A 20478-nucleotide genomic window follows, 5' to 3' on the forward strand; every position below is an offset into this window, starting at 1 on the left:
TGGCTCAGTAGTGTGAAAATGGTATAGTTTTTTTGCAGTGGATTGGTGTGAGCCAGTGTTGGAGGTTAGTCTCCTACTGAATGGTTCTGAGAGAGAGAGAGAGAGAGAGAGAGAGAGAGACAGAGAGAGAGAGAGAGAGAGAACGTACTCTACTGTACACACCGTCTCCTGAGTGAGAGAGCATTATAAACAAGCTTGTTTTATCCTGCATCAATAGTGTGTTGTTTTATCCTGCATCAATAGTGTGGTTTTATCCTGCATCAATAGTGTGTTGTTTTATCCTGCATCAATAGTGTTGTTTTATCCTGCATCAATAGTGTTGTTTTATCCTGCATCAATAGTGTGGTTTTATCCTGCATCAATAGTGTGTTGTTTTATCCTGCATCAATAGTGTGGTTTTATCCTGCATCAATAGTGTGTTGTTTTATCCTGCATCAATAGTGTGGTTTTATCCTGCATCAATAGTGTGGTTTTATCCTGCATCAATAGTGTGTTGTTTTATCCTGCATCAATAGTGTGGTTTTATCCTGCATCAATAGTGTGTTGTTTTATCCTGCATCAATAGTGTTGTTTTATCCTGCATCAATAGTGTGGTTTTATCCTGCATCAATAGTGTGTTGTTTTATCCTGCATCAATAGTGTGGTTTTATCCTGCATCAATAGTGTGTTGTTTTATCCTGCATCAATAGTGTGTTGTTTTATCCTGCATCAATAGTGTGGTTTTATCCTGCATCAATAGTGTGTTGTTTTATCCTGCATCAATAGTGTGTTGTTTTATCCTGCATCAATAGTGTGTTGTTTTATCCTGCATCAATAGTGTGTTGCTTTATCCTGCATCAATAGTGTGTTGTTTTATCCTGCATCAATAGTGTGTTGTTTTATCCTGCATCAATAGTGTGTTGTTTTATCCTGCATCAATAGTGTGTTGTTTTATCCTGCATCAATAGTGTTGTTTTATCCTGCATCAATAGTGTGTTGTTTTATCCTGCATCAATAGTGTGGTTTTACACTGCGGATCCTCTCCTGTATCCCACGCCCTCCCTTTCCTCTCTCCTGTCGTGTCTCTCGACTAGAGGTGTGCCGACAGGGCCATACTCGTATTTATAATCCTACACGTTGACAGTTGATAGTTGGATCGGATCGGATGATACTCGGAAGTGTTTTAATATGCCTAAATAGATGTTGGCAAAATCCCTCCCTGCACGTGCTCACTGCAAAACGTTTGCGGATTAGTGTGCGGAGGGGTGTCTGTTTCTCTCCTGTCACTTAGTCAGAATGCTCAACAGCATTTCATATTTTTCCCCTACCCTTGGCCCCTCCTGTTAGATATTATGCACATGGATAGCTTGATATCAAACGTCCTCACCATGTGATTTATAAGAGTAGCAGGCAGCAGCAATCTACATGATCAGACCCAGAACATGGCAGTAAAAGGGATTGGGTGAAATTATGAAGCAAGTGGATGGAGAAATTCAATTTCACTCTATCAGATCAGAACAGCAGGATCAACGTACAGCCCACCCTTCTATTTACAGACAGGCAAACTAGCCAGTTGAGTTATTTAGACCACGTAGAACCTCACACATGACTGATTGACATGAGAAAGATGCACGCTGGCACTGGTTTTGTCTCGGCACACCTCTACTCACAGCCCTCCCCCTCCCGCTCTCCTCTCCTCTCCTCTCCTCTCCTCTCCTCTCCTCTCCTCTCCTCTCCTGTCCTGTCCTGTCCTCTCCTCTCCTCTCCTCTCCTCTCCAATCCTCTCCTCTCCTCTCCTCTCCTCTCCTCCTTAGTTTTACAGGCTCCTGACCTATTTTGTGTTTTTTTTTCGCTGATCCTAATTTTTTTTTGCACATAATGTTTCCTCCATTGTTTCCTATGACCAAAAATAGCTTTTGGAGATCAGAACAGCGACCCCGGACCACGCCCTAATCCCCGGACCACGCCCTAATCCCCGGACCACGCCCTAATCCCCGGACCACGCCCTAATCCCCGGACCACCCCCTAATCCCCGGACCACGCCCTAATCCCCGGACCACGCCCTAATCCCCGGACCACGCCCTAATCCCCGGACCAAGCCCTAATCCCCGGACCACGCACTAATCCCCAGACCACGCCCTAATCCCCGGACCACGCCCTAATCCCCGGACCACGCCCTAATCCCCGGACCACGCCCTAATCCCCGGACCACGCCCTAATCCCCGGACCAAGCCCTAATCCCCGGACCACGCACTAATCCCCGGACCACCCCCTAATCCCCGGACCACGCCCTAATCCCCGGACCACGCACTAATCCCCGGACCACCCCCTAATCCCCGGACCACGCCCTAATCCCCGGACCACCCCCTAATCCCCGGACCACGCCCTAATCCCCGGACCACGCCCTAATCCCCAGACCATGCCCTAATCCCCAAACCACGCCCTAATCCCCAAACCACGCCCTAATCCCCGGACCAAGCCCTAATCCCCGGACCACCCCCTAATCCCCAGACCACACCCTAATCCCCGGACCACCCCCTAATCGCCAGACCACGCCCTAATCCCCGGACCACCCCCTAATCCCGACACTTGGAAGAGAAAGAGACGGTGAAATAGAGGCTGGCGTGCTGGAGCCCTGATGAAACTACAGAGGTGAAATAGAGGCTGACGTGCTGGAGCCCTGATGAAACTACAGAGGTGAAATAGAGGCTGACGTGCTGGAGCCCTGATGAAACTACAGAGGTGAGTAAATAAACCCCCTCTACCCTCTGTTCTATTGGATAATGTACAGTCACTGGAGAATAAACTGGACGAGACTGGAGACTATCTTATCAATGGGACCTGAAGAACTGTAATATCCTAGCAATGAGCTGTGTTCCGCCATAAGCAAACAAGAAAATACTCACGCAAAGGAGGCACTCCTAGTGGCCAGTGATTTTAATGCCGAAAATCTGAAATCCGTCTTACAGAATTTCTACAAGCATGTCAACTGTGCAACAAGAGGCAAAACAACTCTAGATCACCTTTACTCCACACACAGTGATGCATTCCATTTGGCAAATCGGGCATAACTCTATCCTCCTGATTCCTGCTTACATACAAAACCTCAAACAGGAAGTACCGGTGACAAGCCCAATACAGAAGTGGTCCGATGAAGCGGTTGCTAAGCTGGAATATGATATGGTATATGATCCGTGATTCATCTGATGGCATTGAGGAATTAACCATATCAGTTACAGGTTTCATTAATAAGTGAATCAATGACGTCATCCCCAAAGTGACCACAAGTACATATCCCAACCAGAAGCCATGGATTACAGGCAACATCTGAACAGAGCTAAAGCCTAGAGCTGCCGCTTTCAAGGAGCAGGACACTAATCCGGACGCTTATAAGAAATTCCGCTGCGCCTTCTCCTCCGACGAACCATCAAACAGGCAAAGCGTCAATACAGGACTAATATTGAATCCTACTACACCGGCTCTGACGCTTGCCGGACGTAGCAAGGCTTGCAAACTATCATGGATTACAAAGGGAAACCCAGCCGTGAGCTGCAAAGTGACACAAGTTTGTTCTATGCTCGCATTGAGGCAAGCAACATTAAACCATGCATGAGAGCACCAGCTGTTCAGGGTGTGATCACGCTCTCCGTAGCCGATGTAAGACCTTAAAACAGGTCAACATACCAGGATGTGGCAGGGCAGGAAAACCATTACAGACTACAAAGGTAAGCACAGCCGAGAGCTGTGAATGTGGCAGGGCAGGAAAACCGCAGAAAACAGTCTCGTGACTAATGTTGCAGAGGGACATTCAGAATAATTAATCAGTCATTATTTTTGCTGTCTGTAGCTATTTGTCTTTAACAGCGGATATTATGCATAATTTGATAGCTTCAGTTACATTTTCTAAACCAACAAACTACCTTGTCTGAGTAAAAAATGTGTCCTTGACTTTTTGGTTTCATGTTATTGACAACTGTATTTGTGGTTGTGTTTTATGATCTCCAAAGCATTTGTGGTTGTGTTTTATGATATTTAATTTTTTCAACTTTTAAATATACCTTTGCAAAAATTCAACAAAAATTGTTTTTGCTTTGTCAATATGGGGTATTGTGATGTCATTATGGGGTATGGTGATGTCATTATGGGGTATTGTGATGTCATTATGGGGTATGGTGATGTCATTATGGGGTATGGTGATGTCAATTATGGGGTATTGGGATGTCATTATGGGGTATGGTGATGTCATTATGGGGTATGGTGATGTCATTATGGGGTATGGTGATGTCATTATGGGGTATGGTGATGTCATTATGGGGTATGGTGATGTCATTATGGGGTATGGTGATGTCATTATGGGGTATGGTGATGTCATTATGGGGTATTGTGATGTCATTATGGGGTATGGTGATGTCATTATGGGGTATTGGGATGTCATTATGGGGTATGGTGATGTCATTATGGGGTATGGTGATGTCATTATGGGGTATTGGGATGTCATTATTTTTTATTTTATTTTATTTATTTTACCTTTATTTTACTAGGCAAGTCAGTTAAGAACAAATTCTTATTTTCAATGACGGCCTAGGAACAGTGGGTTAACTGCCTGTTCAGGGGCAGAACGACAGATTTTGTACCTTGTCAGCTGGGGGATTTGAACTTGCAACCTTTCGGTTACTAGTCCAATGCTCTAACCACTAGGCTACCCTGCCGCCCCGGGATGGGGTATGGTGATGTCATTATGGGGTATGGTGATGTCATTATGGGGTATGGTGATGTCATTATGGGGTATTGGGATGTCATTATGGGGTATGGTGATGTCATTATGGGGTATGGTGATGTCATTATGGGGTATGGTGATGTCATTATGGGGTATGGTGATGTCATTATGGGGTATGGTGATGTCATTATGGGGTATTGTGATGTCATTATGGGGTATGGTGATGTCATTATGGGGTATTGGGATGTCATTATGGGGTATGGTGATGTCATTATGGGGTATGGTGATGTCATTATGGGGTATGGTGATGTCATTATGGGGTATTGGGATGTCATTATGGGGTATGGTGATGTCATTATGGGGTATGGTGATGTCATTATGGGGTATGGTGATGTCATTATGGGGTATTGGGATGTCATTATGGGGTATGGTGATGTCATTATGGGGTATGGTGATGTCATTATGGGGTATGGTGATGTCATTATGGGGTATGGTGATGTCATTATGGGGTATGGTGATGTCATTATGGGGTATGGTGATGTCATTATGGGGGTATGGTGATGTCATGATGGGGTATTGTGATGTCATTATGGGGTATTGTGATGTCATTATGGGGTATGGTGATGTCATTATGGGGTATTGTGATGTCATTATGGGGTATGGTGATGTCATTATGGGGTATGGTGATGTCATTATGGGGTATTGTGATGTCATTATGGGGGTATGGTGATGTCATGATGGGGTATTGTGATGTCATTATGGGGTATTGTGATGTCATTATGGGGTATTGGGATGTCATTATGGGGTATTGGGATGTCATTATGGGGTATAGGGATGTCATTATGGGGTATTGGGATGTCATTATGGGGTATTGTGATGTCATTATGGGATATTGTGATGTCATTATGGGGTATTGTGATGTCATTATGGGGTATTGTGATGTCATTATGGGGTATTGTGATGTCATTATGGGGTATTGTGATGTCATTATGGGGTATGGTGATGTCATTATGGGGTATGGTGATGCCATTATGGGGTATTGTGATGTCATTATGGGGTATGGTGATGTCATTATGGGGTATGGTGATGTCATTATGGGGGTATGGTGATGTCATGATGGGGTATTGTGATGTCATTATGGGGTATTGTGATGTCATTATGGGGTATTGTGATGTCATTATGGGGTATTGGGATGTCATTATGGGGTATTGGGATGTCATTATGGGGTATGGTGATGCCATTATGGGGTATTGTGATGTCATTATGGGGTATGGTGATGTCATTATGGGGTATGGTGATGTCATTATGGGGGTATGGTGATGTCATGATGGGGTATTGTGATGTCATTATGGGGTATTGTGATGTCATTATGGGGTATTGTGATGTCATTATGGGGTATTGGGATGTCATTATGGGGTATAGGGATGTCATTATGGGGTATTGTGATGTCATTATGGGGTATTGTGATGTCATTATGGGGTATTGTGATGTCATTATGGGGTATTGTGTGCAGATTAATGAGAAAAAAAAGAAATCAAGCGGGACAGATGCACCAAGTCTGGAACCAACAGGACCTTGAACAGCTTCCACCCCCAAGTCATAAGACTGATAAATAGTTAGTCCAGGGTGGCTATTTGGTTAACTATTTAACCATCTGCATTGACCCTTTTTGCACTAACTATTTTGACTCATCACATACGTTGCTGCTACTGTTTACTATATAGTGCATTCAGTAAGTATTCAGAATCCTTGACTTTTTCCACACTTTGTTACATTACAGCTTTACTCTAAAATTGAAGATTTTTTTTCTTCTCATCAATCTGCACACAATACCCCATAATGACATCACAATACCCCATAATGACATCACAATACCCCATATTGACAAAAGCAAAAACAATTTTTGTTGAATTTTTGCAAAGGTATATTTAAAAGTTGAAAAAATGAAATATCACATTTCCATAAGTACTCGGAGCCTTTACTCAGTACTTTGTTGAAGCACCTTTGGCAGCGATTACAGCCTCGAGTCTTGGCACACCATTCACTTGAAGAAGAAAGTAGAGCCGCACACTCCAGGAGCTCAGATGCAATAATTGAATAACCTAATAACCAACGTTTGGACAGACAAGCTGTCTTCATCAGGGTATAATGACAAACACTGTGGGGTCAATAGTTTATATCGTGTCAAAGGACACACACAGGTGTCTGTAATCATGTCCGGGTGTGGCCTGATATCATTGGTTCATTTACAGATATAAATAGAACATATCAAAAACATAAATGAATAGCACACGATCATAGATACAATATGGCTACATAGACCTACACACATTTACAATGAATAGCACACGATCATAGATACAATATGGCTACAAAAGCCTACAAACATTTACTATAGCAAAGTCACAATAATCACAAGAATGGCTTCAGATCAAAGTCTACGTTGAGACCGAAGGGAGCAAGGGGCTTTAAACTAAAGATCCAGGCAGCCTTTCGTTTTAACAAAAAATTGTTGAGGTCACCCCCTCTCCTAGGGAGGGTGATGTGTTCGATGCTGATATAACGTAGGGACGAAATCGAGTGGATCAATTCCAAAAAGTGGGCCGCAACTGGGTAAGTCGAGTTTTTGCACCTGGTGGTGCCATGTTGCTCAGAGATTCGTACTCTGAGCTCCTAGAGTGTGAGATTATAATTTTCTTTATCAGGTGTTCTACTCTGTTAGCCAGCACCTCTCCTAAACAGGTGTTCTACTCTGCTAGCCAGCACCTCTCCTAAACAGGTGTTCTACTCTGCTAGCCAGCACCTCTCCTGAACAGGTGTTCTACTCTGCTAGCCAGCACCTCTCCTGAACAGGTGTTCTACTCTGCTAGCCAGCACCTCTCCTGAACAGGTGTTCTACTCTGCTAGCCAGCACCTCTCCTGAACAGGTGTTCTACTCTGCTAGCCAGCACCTCTCCTGAACAGGTGTTCTACTCTGCTAGCCAGCACCTCTCCTAAACAGGTGTTCTACTCTGCTAGCCAGTACCTCTCCTAAACAGGTGTTCTACTCTGCTAGCCAGCACCTCTCCTAAACAGGTGTTCTACTCTGCTAGCCAGCGCCTCTCCTAAAGAGGTGTTCTACTCTGCTAGCCAGCACCTCTCCTGAACAGGTGTTCTACTCTGTTAGCCAGCACCTCTCCTAAACAGGTGTTCTACTCTGCTAGCCAGCACCTCTCCTAAACAGGTGTTCTACTCTGCTAGCCAGCACCTCTCCTAAACAGGTGTTCTACTCTGTTAGCCAGCACCTCTCCTAAACAGGTGTTCTACTCTGCTAGCCAGCACCTCTCCTAAACAGGTGTTCTACTCTGCTAGCCAGCACCTCTCCTAAACAGGTGTTCTACTCTGCTAGCCAGCACCTCTCCTAAACAGGTGTTCTACTCTGCTAGCCAGCACCTCTCCTGAACAGGTGTTCTACTCTGTTAGCCAGCACCTCTCCTAAACAGGTGTTCTACTCTGCTAGCCAGCACCTCTCCTAAACAGTTGTTCTACTCTGTTAGCCAGCACCTCTCCTGAACAGGTGTTCTACTCTGCTAGCCAGCACCTCTCCTGAACAGGTGTTTTACTCTTCTAGCCAGCACCTCTCCTAAACAGGTGTTCTACTCTGTTAGCCAGCACCTCTCCTAAACAGGTGTTCTACTCTGCTAGCCAGCACCTCTCCTAAACAGGTGTTCTACTCTGCTAGCCAGCGCCTCTCCTAAACAGGTGTTCTACTCTGTTAGCCAGCACCTCTCCTAAACAGGTGTTCTACTCTTCTAGCCAGCACCTCTCCTAAACAGGTGTTCTACTCTGCTAGCCAGCACCTCTCCTAAACAGGTGTTCTACTCTGCTAGCCAGCACCTCTCCTAAACAGGTGTTCTACTCTGCTAGCCAGCGCCTCTCCTAAACAGGTGTTCTACTCTGTTAGCCAGCACCTCTCCTAAACAGGTGTTCTACTCTGCTAGCCAGCACCTCTCATAAACAGGTGTTCTACTCTGCTAGCCAGCACCTCTCCTAAACAGGTGTTCTACTCTGTTAGCCAGCACCTCTCCTAAACAGGTGTTCTACTCTGTTAGCCAGCACCTCTCCTAAACAGGTGTTCTACTCTGCTAGCCAGCACCTCTCCTAAACAGGTGTTCTACTCTGCTAGCCAGCACCTCTCCTAAACAGGTGTTCTACTCTGCTAGCCAGCACCTCTCCTAAACAGGTGTTCTACTGTGCTAAGCCAGGTTTCATCAGACCAGTGAATCTGGTTTCTAATGGTCTGAGAGTCTTTAGGTACCTTTTGGCAAACTCCAAGCAGGCTGTCATGTGCCTTTTACTGAGGAGTGTCTTCTGTCTGTAAAATTGGTGGAGTTCTGCAGAGATGGTTGTCTTTCTGGAAGGCTCTCCCATCTTCACAGAGGAACACTAGAGCTCTGTCAGAGTGACCATAGTGTTCTTGGTCACCTCCCTGACCAAGGCCCTTCTCCCCCGTTTGCTCAGTTTGGCCAGGCGGCCAGCTCTAGGAATATTATTGGTGTTTCCAAACTTCTTTAATATAAGAATGATGGAGGCCACTGTGTTCTTGGGGACGTTCGATGCTGCAGACATTTTTTGGTACCCTTCCCCAGATCTATGCCTCAACACAATCCTGTCTCGCAGCTCTACGGACAATTACTTTGATCTCATGCCTTAGTTTTGATCTGACATGCACTGTCAACTTTGTGTCCTTAAATAGACCTTTCCAAATCATGTCCAATCATTTGAAAATACCACAGGTGGACTTCAATCAGATTGTTGAAACATCTCAAGGATTATGAATGGAAGCAGGATGCACCTGAGCTCAATTTCATAGAAAAGGGTCTGAAAATTATGTAAATAAGGTATTTCTGTTTTTATTTTTAATACATTTGCAAAAATGTCTCTCCTCCACTCTCTCCCCTCTCCCCTCTCTTCTCCTCCCCCCCTCTTCTCTTCTCCTCTCCTCTCCCCTCCCATACTCTCCCCCCTCTCTTCTCCTCCCCCCCCCCTCTCACCTCCTCTCTCCCCTCTCCCTCATCTCCTCGCTCCCCTCCTCTCCTATTTTCTCCCCTCTTCTCCTCCCCCCCTACTCCCCTCTCCACTCATCTCCCCCTCCCCTCTTCTCCTACTTCCCGTCTCCCCCTCCTCTCTTCTCCTCTCCCCTCCTCTCTTCTCCTCTCCTCTCCTCTCCTCCTCTCTTCTCCCCTCCTCTCCCCTCCTCTCTTCTCCTCTCCCCTCCTCTCCTCCTCTCTTCTCCTCTCCCCTCCTCTCTTCTCCTCTCCCCTCCTCTCTTCTCCTCTTCTCCTCTCTTCTCCTCTCCCCTCCTCTCTTCTCCTCTCCCCTCCTCTCCTCCTCTCTTCTCCTCTCCTCCTCTCTTCTCCTCTCCCCTCCTCTCCTCCTCTCTTCTCCTCTCTCCTCCTCTCCTACTCTCATCTCCTCTCCCCTCCTCTCCTCTCTTCTCCTCTCTCCTCCTCTCTTCTCCTTTCCCCTCCTCTCCTCCTCTCTTCTCATATGCCCTACTCTCCTCCCCCCTCCTCTCCTCCTCTCTTCTCCTCTCTCCTCCTCTCCTTCTCTCTTCTCCTCTCTCCTCCTCTCCTCCTCTCTTCTCCTCTCCCCTCCTCTCCTCCTCTCTTCTCCTCTCCCCTCCTCTCCTCCTCTCTTCTCCTCTCTCCTCCTCTCCTACTCTCATCTCCTCTCCCCTCCTCTCCTCTCCTCTCTTCTCCTCTCTCCTCCTCTCTTCTCCTTTCCCCTCCTCTCCTCCTCTCTTCTCATATGCCCTACTCTCCTCCCCCCTCCTCTCCTCCTCTCTTCTCCTCTCTCCTCCTCTCCTTCTCTCTTCTCCTCTCTCCTCCTCTCCTCCTCTCTTCTCCTCTCCCCTCCTCTCCTCTTATTTCCCCGTCTCCCCCCTGGCCCCAGAGTGCATTAGCCACTCAGTCTCCTCTTCCTGTTCCTGTTCCTGTGGTAAGCCACAGCCTCTCTATGGAGTTGTCGTTTTTACAGGTTGATTTAACACTAAGTCCTGCTGTTTGGTAATCTCGATATCACACAGCTCTATCAGTCGTTACACAGCGAGACATTTCTTTAGCAGATACATTAACCACTCAGAACACATATTGGCTCTTCCCAAACGCCTCCATATTCCCTATATAGTGCGCCACTTTTGACAAGGGCCCGTAGGGGGTGTTCATTTAAGCGAGCGCGCTCGCTCGCTCACACACACACACTAGGTAGCTCGAGTGTCCGAGAGGTACATTTCAGCAGGATGTATAATCAGCATTTAATAGACAGGATGAAACAACTCTGTGTGGTTCTAAAGGTGTGTGGATGAAACAACACCTCTGTGGGGTTCTAAAGGTGTGTGGATGAAACAACACCTCTGTGTGGTTCTAAAGGTGTGTGGATGAAACAACACCTCTGTGTGGTTCTAAAGGTGTGTGGATGAAACAACACCTCTGTGTGGTTCTAAAGGTGTGTGGATGAAACAACACCTCTGTGTGGTTCTAAAGGTGTGTGGATGAAACAATACCTCTGTGGGGTTCTAAAGGTGTGTGGATGAAACAACACCTCTGTGGGGTTCTAAAGGTGTGTGGATGAAACAACACATCTGTGGGGTTCTAAAGGTGTGTGGATTAAACAACACCTCTGTGGGGTTCCAAAGGTGTGTGGATGAAACAACACCTCTGTGGGGTTCTAAAGGTGTGTGGATGAAACAACACCTCTGTGTGGTTCTAAAGGTGTGTGGACTAAACAACACCTCTGTGGGGTTCTAAAGGTGTGTGGATGAAACAACACCTCTGTGGGGTTCTTAAGGTGTGTGGATGAAACAACACCTCTGTGGGGTTCTAAAGGTGTGTGGATGAAACAACACCTCTGTGGGGTTCTAAAGGTGTGTGGATGAAACAACACCTCTGTGTGGTTCTAAAGGTGTGTGGACTAAAGAACACCTCTGTGGGGTTCTAAAGGTGTGTGGACTAAACAACACCTCTGTGTGGTTCTAAAGGTGTGTGGACTAAACAACACCTCTGTGGGGTTCTAAAGGTGTGTGGATGAAACAACACCTCTGTGGGGTTCTAAAGGTGTGTGGACTAAACAACACCTCTGTGGGGTTCTAAAGGTGTGTGGATGAAACAACACCTCTGTGGGGTTCTAAAGGTGTGTGGACTAAACAACACCTCTGTGGGGTTCTAAAGGTGTGTAGATGAAACAACACCTCTGTGTGGTTCTAAAGGTGTGTGGATGAAACAACACCTCTGTGGGGTTCTAAAGGTGTGTGGATGAAACAACACCTCTGTGTGGTTCTAAAAGTGTGTGGATGAAACAACACCTCTGTGTGGTTCTAAAGATGTGTGGACTAAACAACACCTCTGTGGGGTTCTAAAGGTGTGTGGATGAAACAACACATCTGTGGGGTTCTAAAGGTGTGTGGATGAAACAACACCTCTGTGGGGTTCTAAAGGTGTGGATGAAACAACATGTGCGTGTGTGTGTGTGTACTGTACGTACATGCTTGAGTGTGTGTGTGTATCTAGGTTCCTTACCTTGAAGACATCTTGTGTATCATCCATGCAGTAGACTCTGATGTTATACTCTAGGGTAGAGCAGTATGAGTCAGAGAAGAGCACCAGGCGGAGACGCTTAGCTGCGGACATGTTTAGAGATTCTCCCACCAGAGAGAAACGACCCAACTGCTCCGAGAACACTCTGCACGTCTCTGCCTCCAACTGACAATAATACGGCTCCGAGATCAACTCCTCTCCCATCATCAAGACGTCCTGGGCATAGAGAGAGAGAGAGGTGTAAGGTTAGGGGCAGGGTGTGTGTGGTCGTGGGGTCATCGGCAGGGTGTGTGTGGTAGTGGGGTCAGGGTGCATGTGTGGACAGTGATAGAACTTTAACAATCAACTAAATAATTCAGACCACATGAAAGAGGACTCTAGTTTCCTGGCAACAAAACTGCTTCTGGAGAGAAAGAAGAACTAAGATGAGAGAAAGGAGAGATGTAACATCGAGTAAATATTGGATTAAAGAGATTTAGAGAGAGGGAGAGACAAGAGAAATGCGAAGAGAGTTGTCTGCTCCACCTGCCGAAACAGCTCAACTGACAGGACACGCTACAGCTCAACAGACTGATAGGACACGCTACAGCTCAACAGACTGATAGGACACGCTACAGCTCAACTGACTGATAGGACACGCTACAGCGCAACAGACTGATAGGACACGCTACAGCTCAACTGACTGATAGGACACGCTACAGCTCAACAGACTGATAGGACACGCTACAGCTCAACAGACTGACGGAACACGCTACAGCTCAACTGACTGATAGGACACGCTACAGCTCAACAGACTGATAGGACACGCTACAGCTTAACAGACTGACAGGACACGCTACAGCTCAACAGACTGATAGGACATGCTACAGCTCAACAGAGAGATAGGACATGCTACAGCTCAACAGACTGATAGGACATGCTACAGCTCAACAGAGTGACAGGACACGCTACAGCTCAACAGACTGATAGGACATGTTACAGCTCAACAGACTGATAGGACACGCTACAGCTCAACAGACTGATAGGACACGCTACAGCTCAACAGACTGATAGGACATGCTACAGCTCAACAGACTGATAGGACATGCTACAGCTCAACAGACTGACAGGACACGCTACAGCTCAACAGACTGATAGGACACGCTACAGCTCAACAGACTGATAGGACATGCTACAGCTCAACAGACTGATAGGACATGCTACAGCTCAACAGACTGACAGGACACGCTACAGCTCAACAGACTGATAGGACATGCTACAGCTCAACAGACTGATAGGACATGCTACAGCTCAACAGACTGACAGGACACGCTACAGCTCAACAGACTGATAGGACACGCTACAGCTCAACAGACTGATAGGACACGCTACAGCTCAACAGACTGACAGGACACGCTACAGCTCAACAGACTGACAGTGAAGAGGTGACTCCGGGATGCTGGCCTTCTCTGCAGAGTTCCTCTGTCCAGTGTCTGTATTATTTTACCAATCTTAATCTTTTCTTTTTATTGGCCATTCTGAGATGTGGCTTTTTCTTTGCAAATCTGCCTAGAAGGCCAGCATCCCGGAGTTTCCTCTCCACTGTTGACTTTGAGACTGGTGTTTTGCTGGTACTATTTAATGAAGCTGCCAGTTGAGGACAGTTGAGGACTCTGTTTCTCAAACTAGACACTAATGTACTTGTCCTCTTGCTCAGTTGTGCACCGGGGCCTCCCACTCCTCTTTCTATTCTGGTTAGAGCCAGTTTGTGCTGTTCTGTGAAGGGAGTAGTAGAGTCGTGGCCAAAAGTTTTGAGAATGACACAACTATTACTCTTCACAAAGTTTGCTGCTTCAGTGTCTTTACATATTTTTGTCAGATGTTACTATGGAATACTGAAGTATAATTACAAGCATTTCATAAGTGTCAAAGGCTTTTATTGACAATTACATGAAGTTGATGCAAAGAGTCAATATTTGCCGCGTTGACCCTTCTTTTTCAAGACCTCTGCAATCTGCCCTGACATGCTGTCAATTAACTTCTGGGCCACATCCTGACTGATGGCAGCCAATTCCTGCATAATCAATGCTCGGAGTTCGTCAGAATTTGTGGGTTTTTGTTTGAGGATTGGCCACAAGTTCTCAATGGGATTAAGGTCTCTGGAGTTTCCTGGCCATGGACCCAAAATATCAATGTTTTGTTCCCCGAGCCACTTAGTTATCACTTTTGCCTTATGGCAAGGTGCTCTATCATGCTGGAAAAGGCATTGTTCGTCACCAAACTGTTCCTGGATGGTTGTGGAGAAGTTGCTCTCGGAGGATGTGTTGGTAACATTCTTTATTCATGGCTGTGTTCTTAGGCAAAATTGTGAGTGAGCCCACTCCCTTGGCTGAGAAGCAACCCACACATTAATGGTCTCAGGATGCTTTACTGTTGGCATGACACAGGACTGATAGTAGCGCTCACCTTGTCTTCTCCGGACAAGCTTTTTTCCGGATGCCCCAAACAATCGGAAAGGGGATTCATCAGAGAAAATGACTTTACCCCAGTCCTCAGCAGTCCAATCCCTGTACCGTTTACAGAATATCAGTCTGTCCCTGATGTTTTTCCTGGAAAGAAGTGTCTTCTTTGCTGCCCTTCTTGACACCAGGCCATCCTCCAAAAGTCTTCACCTCAATGTGTGCAGATGCACTCACACCTGCCTGCTGCCATTCCTGAGCAAGTTCTGTACTGGTGGTGCCCCGATCCTGCGTCTGAATCAACTTTAGGAGACGGTCCTGGCGCTTGTTGGACTTTCTTGGGCGCCCTGAAGCCTTCTTCACAAAAATTGAACCGCTCTCCTTGAAGTTTTTGATGATCTGATAAATGGTTGATTTAGGTGCAATCTGACTGGCAGGAATATCCTTGCCTGTGAAGCCCTTTTTGTGCAAAGCAATGATGATGGCACGTGTTTCCTTGCAGGTAACCATGGTTAACAGAGGAAGAACAATGATTACAAGCACCACACTCCTTTTGAAGCTTCCTGTCTGTTATTCAAACTCAATCAGCATGACAGAGTGATCTCCAGCCTTGTCCTCGTAAACACTCACACCTGTGTTAACGCGAGAATCACTGACATGATGTCAGCTGGTCCTTTTGTGGCAGGGCTGAAATGCAGTGGAAATGTTTTTTCAGGATTCAGTTCATTTGCATGGCAAAGAGGGACTTTGCAATTAATTGCAATTCATCTGATCACTCTTCATAACATTCTGGAGCATATGCAAATTGACATCATACTAACTGAGGCAGCAGACTTTGTGAAAATGTCATTTTCAAAACTTTTGGCCACAACTGTACACGTCGTTGTACGAGATCTTCAGTTTCTTGACAATTTCTCACATGGAACAGCCTTCATTTCTCAGAACAAGTATAGACTGACGAGTTTCAGAAGAAAGTTCTTTGTTTCTGGCCATTTTGAGCCTGTAATCGAACCCACAAATGCTGATGCTCCAGATACTCAAGTATCTCAGTTTTTTTGTTTCATTAATCAGGACAACTGTTTTCAGCTGTGCTAACATAATTGCAAAATAGTTTTCTATTGATCAATTGAAAAATAGAAAATAGATTTGAGATTCTTCAAAGTACCCCACCCTTTGCCTTGAGGGCACAACATGAATGGGTGGCCACAGCACTCAAAGGAGTGATTGAAAAAGCTTCTTCTACTTTCCTCAGCTTAAAGGTATATTTCTCCACTCTGCTACCACGATAATACTTTCACCACCATACAGAGGGTAAACACAACTATTTCCTGTGACTGTGCCTCAAAACCGAATGTCTACCTGGCCCACCACTCCACCCTGGACCAGCCTTTATGATCAGGTCCACCTCTACAAGGCAGCAGTGCCCACCTTCGCCCGGACTCTAAAGGACATCGCCCTCAACAGAAGCCCCGACAACTCACACAGTAGCAACAGATCAACCAGCAAGACACTCTAACCAGACCTGCGGGACACTCTATCCAGACCTGCGGGACACTCCAACCAGACCTGCGGGACTCCCACCTCCCCACCCCTGGACCTAAACATAGAGGACCTACATCCAGACCACAGCACCACCAGCCAATCAATAATCCCTCAAACAGACCATGCACACACCTCATATAGGCCCCCTCGGATCAGACCTATGCCCCTCCAACCCACCCCATGCCCCCCACCCCCGCAAAGAGGGCCTCAACATGGAAATCACACATCCGCCCAGGCCGTGAGCAGGCAAACAGGCCCAACCCCCACTCTTACACTAGCCCAAGCCAATTGCATGTACCAGATGCTCAGCAGGCTCTGCTCACACTTACTGGTCTGAGGCCAAACCACACGACCAACAACATTGGACACTTTATGGAACACAAAGCCTTCATTATCTCATCCTGGAATATCCCAGGTCAGAGGTCATCTGCCTTTGGCCTAAAGAGCAGGAACCTGAACTTCACCAAAGAAATCAGAAATACAGACATTGTCATCAAACAAGAAACATGGTATAGAGGAGATGGACCCACTGGTTGCCCTCTAGGTTACAGAGAGGTGGTAGTCCCATTCACCAAACTGCCAGGTGTGAAACAGGGAAGGGACTCAGGGGGTATGCTAATTTGGTATAGAGCAGACCTAACTCACTCCATTAAATTAATAAAAACAGTAAAATTTCACATTTGGCTAGAAATTCAAAAGGAAATTATCTTAACAGAGAAAAATGTCCTCCTGTGTGCTACCCACTAGAATCCCCATACTTTAATGAAGACAGCTTCTTCATCCTAGAGGGGGAGATCAATCATTTCTAGGCCCAGGGACATGTACTAGTCTGTGGTGACATAAATGCCAGAACTGGAGAAGAATCTAACACCCTCAGCACACAGGGGAACAAACACCTACCTGGAGGTGACAGCATTCCCTCCCCCATATGCCACCCTACACACAACTATGACAACATAACCAACAAAAATGGGTCACAACTCCTGCAGTTATGTCGCACGCTGTGTATGTACATAGTCAATGGTAGGCTTCGAGGGGACTCCTATGGTAGGTACACCTATAGCTCATATATTGGCAGTAATACTGTAGACTACTTTATCACTGACCTCAAATCAGAGTCTCTCAGAGCGTTCACAGTCAGTCCACCGACACCCCTATCAGATCACTGTAAAATCACAGTCGACTTGAACAGAGCAATACTCAATAATGAGGCATCAAAGCCTAAGGAACTGAATAATATTAGGAAATGCTATAGATGGGTATATAACAAAGTATTGAGATAAACTTTTGTTATTGACCAAATACTTATTTTCCACCATAATTTGCAAATAAATTCATTTAAAATCCTACAATGTGATTTTCTGCATTTTTTTCTCCATTTTGTCTGTCATAGCTGAAGTGTACCTATGATAAAAATTACAGGCCTCTCTCATCTTTTTAAGTGGGAGAACTTGCACAATTGGTGGCTGACTAAATACTTTTTTGCCCCACTGTACATGATCAAATACACATTTTAGAATCAACTATTAAAGACTACCAGAACGCACTGGATTCTCCAATTACATCGAATGAACTACTGTACAAAATACAAACCCTCCAACCTAAAAAGGCCTGTGGTGTTGATGGTATCCTAAATTAAATGATTAAATATACAGACCACAAATTCCAATTGGCTTAATACTTAAACTCTTTAACTTCATGCGTAGCTCTGGCATCTTCCACAATATTTTGGAACCAAGGACTGATCACCGTAATCCACAAAGGTTGAGACAAATTTGACCACAATAATCTGTATTATCGTTAACAGCAAACTTGTACCTTTCCTCAGTGAAAACAATGTATTGAGCAAATGTCAAATTGGCTTTTTACAAAATTACCGTATGACAGACCACGTATTCACCCTGCACACCCTAAATGACGAAGAAAACAACAAAGGCAAAGTCTTCTCATGTTTTGTTGACTTCAAAAAAGCTTTTAACTCAATTTGGCATGAGGGTCTGCCATACAAATTGATGGAAAGGGGTGTTGGGGAAACAACATTTGACATTATAAAATCCATGTACACAAACAGCAAGTGTGGGGTTAAAATTGGCAAAAAACAAACACATTCCTTTCCACAGGGCTGTGGGGTGAGACATGGATGCATCTTGAGCCCCACACTCTTCAACATATATATCAACGAATTGGCGAGAGCACGAAAAACAGTCTGCAGCACTCGGCCTCACCCTTACTAGAATCTGAAGTGAAATGTCTACTGTTTGCTGATGATCTGGTGCTTCTGTCACCAACCAAGGAGGGGCTACAGCAGCACCTAGATCTTCTGCACAGATTCTGCCAGACCTGGGCCCTGCCAGACCTGGGCCCTGCCAGACCTGGGCGCTGACAGACCTGGGCGCTGACAGACCTGGGCCCTGCCAGACATGGGCCCTGCCAGACCTGGGCCCTGACAGACCTGGGCCTTGACAGTAAATCTCAGTAAGACCAAAATAATGGTGTTCCAAAAAAAGGTCCAGTCACCATGGCAACACAAATACAAATTCCATCTAGACACCGTTGCCCTAGAGCACACAAAAAAACAATACATATCTCGGCCTAAACATCATTGCCGAGTACCCATACTATCAGTATTAATCTCTCTCTTCCTGTCTGAGTACCCATACTATCAGTATTAATCCCTCTATTCCTGTCGGAGTACCCATACTATCAGTATTAATCCCTCTCTTTCTGTCTGTGTCTGAGTACCCATACTATCAGTATTCATCCCTCTCTTTCTGTCTGAGTACCCATACTATCAGTATTAATCCCTCTCTATCTGTCTGAGTACCCATACTATAAGTATTAATCCCTGCCTGCCTGCCTGCCTGCCTGCCTGCCTGCCTGCCTGCCTGCCTGCCTGTCTGTCTGTCTGTCTGTCTGTCTGTCTGTCTGTGTAACGGTTTTCTTGATGAGAAGGAGAGTCGGACCAAAATGCGGCGTGTAGATTGCGATCCATGTTTATTGTGACTATAGCAACACGAATCTAAATACAAACAGTGCAAAATAATAAACGTAATGAAAACCGAAACAGCCTAAACTGGTGCAAACTAACACTAAGGACAATCACCCACCAACACACAGTGAAACCCAGGCTACCTAAATATGGTTCCCAATCAGAGACAATGACTAACACCTGCCTCTGATTGAGAACCATATCAGGCCAGACATAGAAATAGACAAACAAGACATCCAACATAGAATGCCCACCCAGTTCACATCCTGACCAACACTAAAACAAGGAAAACACACACGAACGATGGTCAGAACGTGACAGTACCCCCCCTCCAAGGTGCGGACTCCGGACGCACAACTTAAACCTATGGGGGAGGGTGTGGGTGGGCATCTGTCCGCGGTGGCGGCTCTGGCGCTGGACGTGGACCCCACTCCATAACAGTTTTAGTCCACCTCCTTAGCGTCCCTAGATAGGTTACCCTCCTTAAAGACCGCTCGGGACAGAGGGGCAGCTCGGGACAGAGGTAGCTCGGGACTGATGGGTAGCTCAGCACTGAGAGGAAGCTCAGCACTGAGAGGAAGCTCAGCACTGAGAGGAAGCTCAGGCAGGTGGTTGGATCCGGCAGATCCTGGCTGGCTGGCGGTTCTGGAAGATCCTGGCTGACTGGCGGATCCGGAAGAGTCTGGTCGACTGGCGGATCTGGAAGAGTCTGGTCGACTGGCAGATCTGGAAGAGTCTGGTCGACTGGCAGATCTGGAAGAGTCTGGTCGACTGGCAGATCTGGAAGAGTCTGGTCGACTGGCAGATCTGGAAGAGTCTGGTCGACTGGCAGATCTGGAAGAGTCTGGTCGACTGGCAGATCTGGAAGAGTCTGGTCGACTGGCAGATCTGGAAGAGTCTGGTCGACTGGCAGATCTGGAAGAGTCTGGTCGACTGGCTGCTCTGGCTGCTCCATGCTGACTGGCTGCTCCATGATGACTGGCAGCTCTGGCTGCTCCATGCTGACTGGCTGCTCTAGCTGCTCCATGCTGACGGGCTGCTCCATGCTGACTGGCGGCCCTGGCTGCTCCATGCTGACTATCGGCCCTGGCTGCTCCATGCTGACTGGCGGCCCTGGCTGCTCCATGCTGACTGGCGGCCCTGGCTGCTCCATGCTGACTGGCGGCCCTGGCTGCTCCATACTGACTGGCGGCCCTGGCTGCTCCATGCTAACTGGCAGCTCTGGCGGCTCCATGCTAA

General features: G+C 46.4%; 1 protein-coding gene across 1 annotated transcript in view; it reads right to left on the reverse strand.

Annotated features, from left to right (window-relative positions):
• Positions 1 to 20478, reverse strand: part of LOC139366100 (netrin receptor UNC5A-like) — a 508756-nt gene that overhangs the window by 40044 nt on the left and 448234 nt on the right. The window contains exon 12 of the mRNA XM_071103198.1: positions 12253 to 12486. Coding sequence (XP_070959299.1) covers positions 12253 to 12486 — 234 coding nt within the window. The remainder of the gene's footprint in view (positions 1 to 12252; positions 12487 to 20478) is intronic.

This window comes from Oncorhynchus clarkii, chromosome 14 (assembly GCF_045791955.1).
Source record: "Oncorhynchus clarkii lewisi isolate Uvic-CL-2024 chromosome 14, UVic_Ocla_1.0, whole genome shotgun sequence".
In the NCBI taxonomy this organism is placed as follows: domain Eukaryota; kingdom Metazoa; phylum Chordata; class Actinopteri; order Salmoniformes; family Salmonidae; genus Oncorhynchus; species Oncorhynchus clarkii.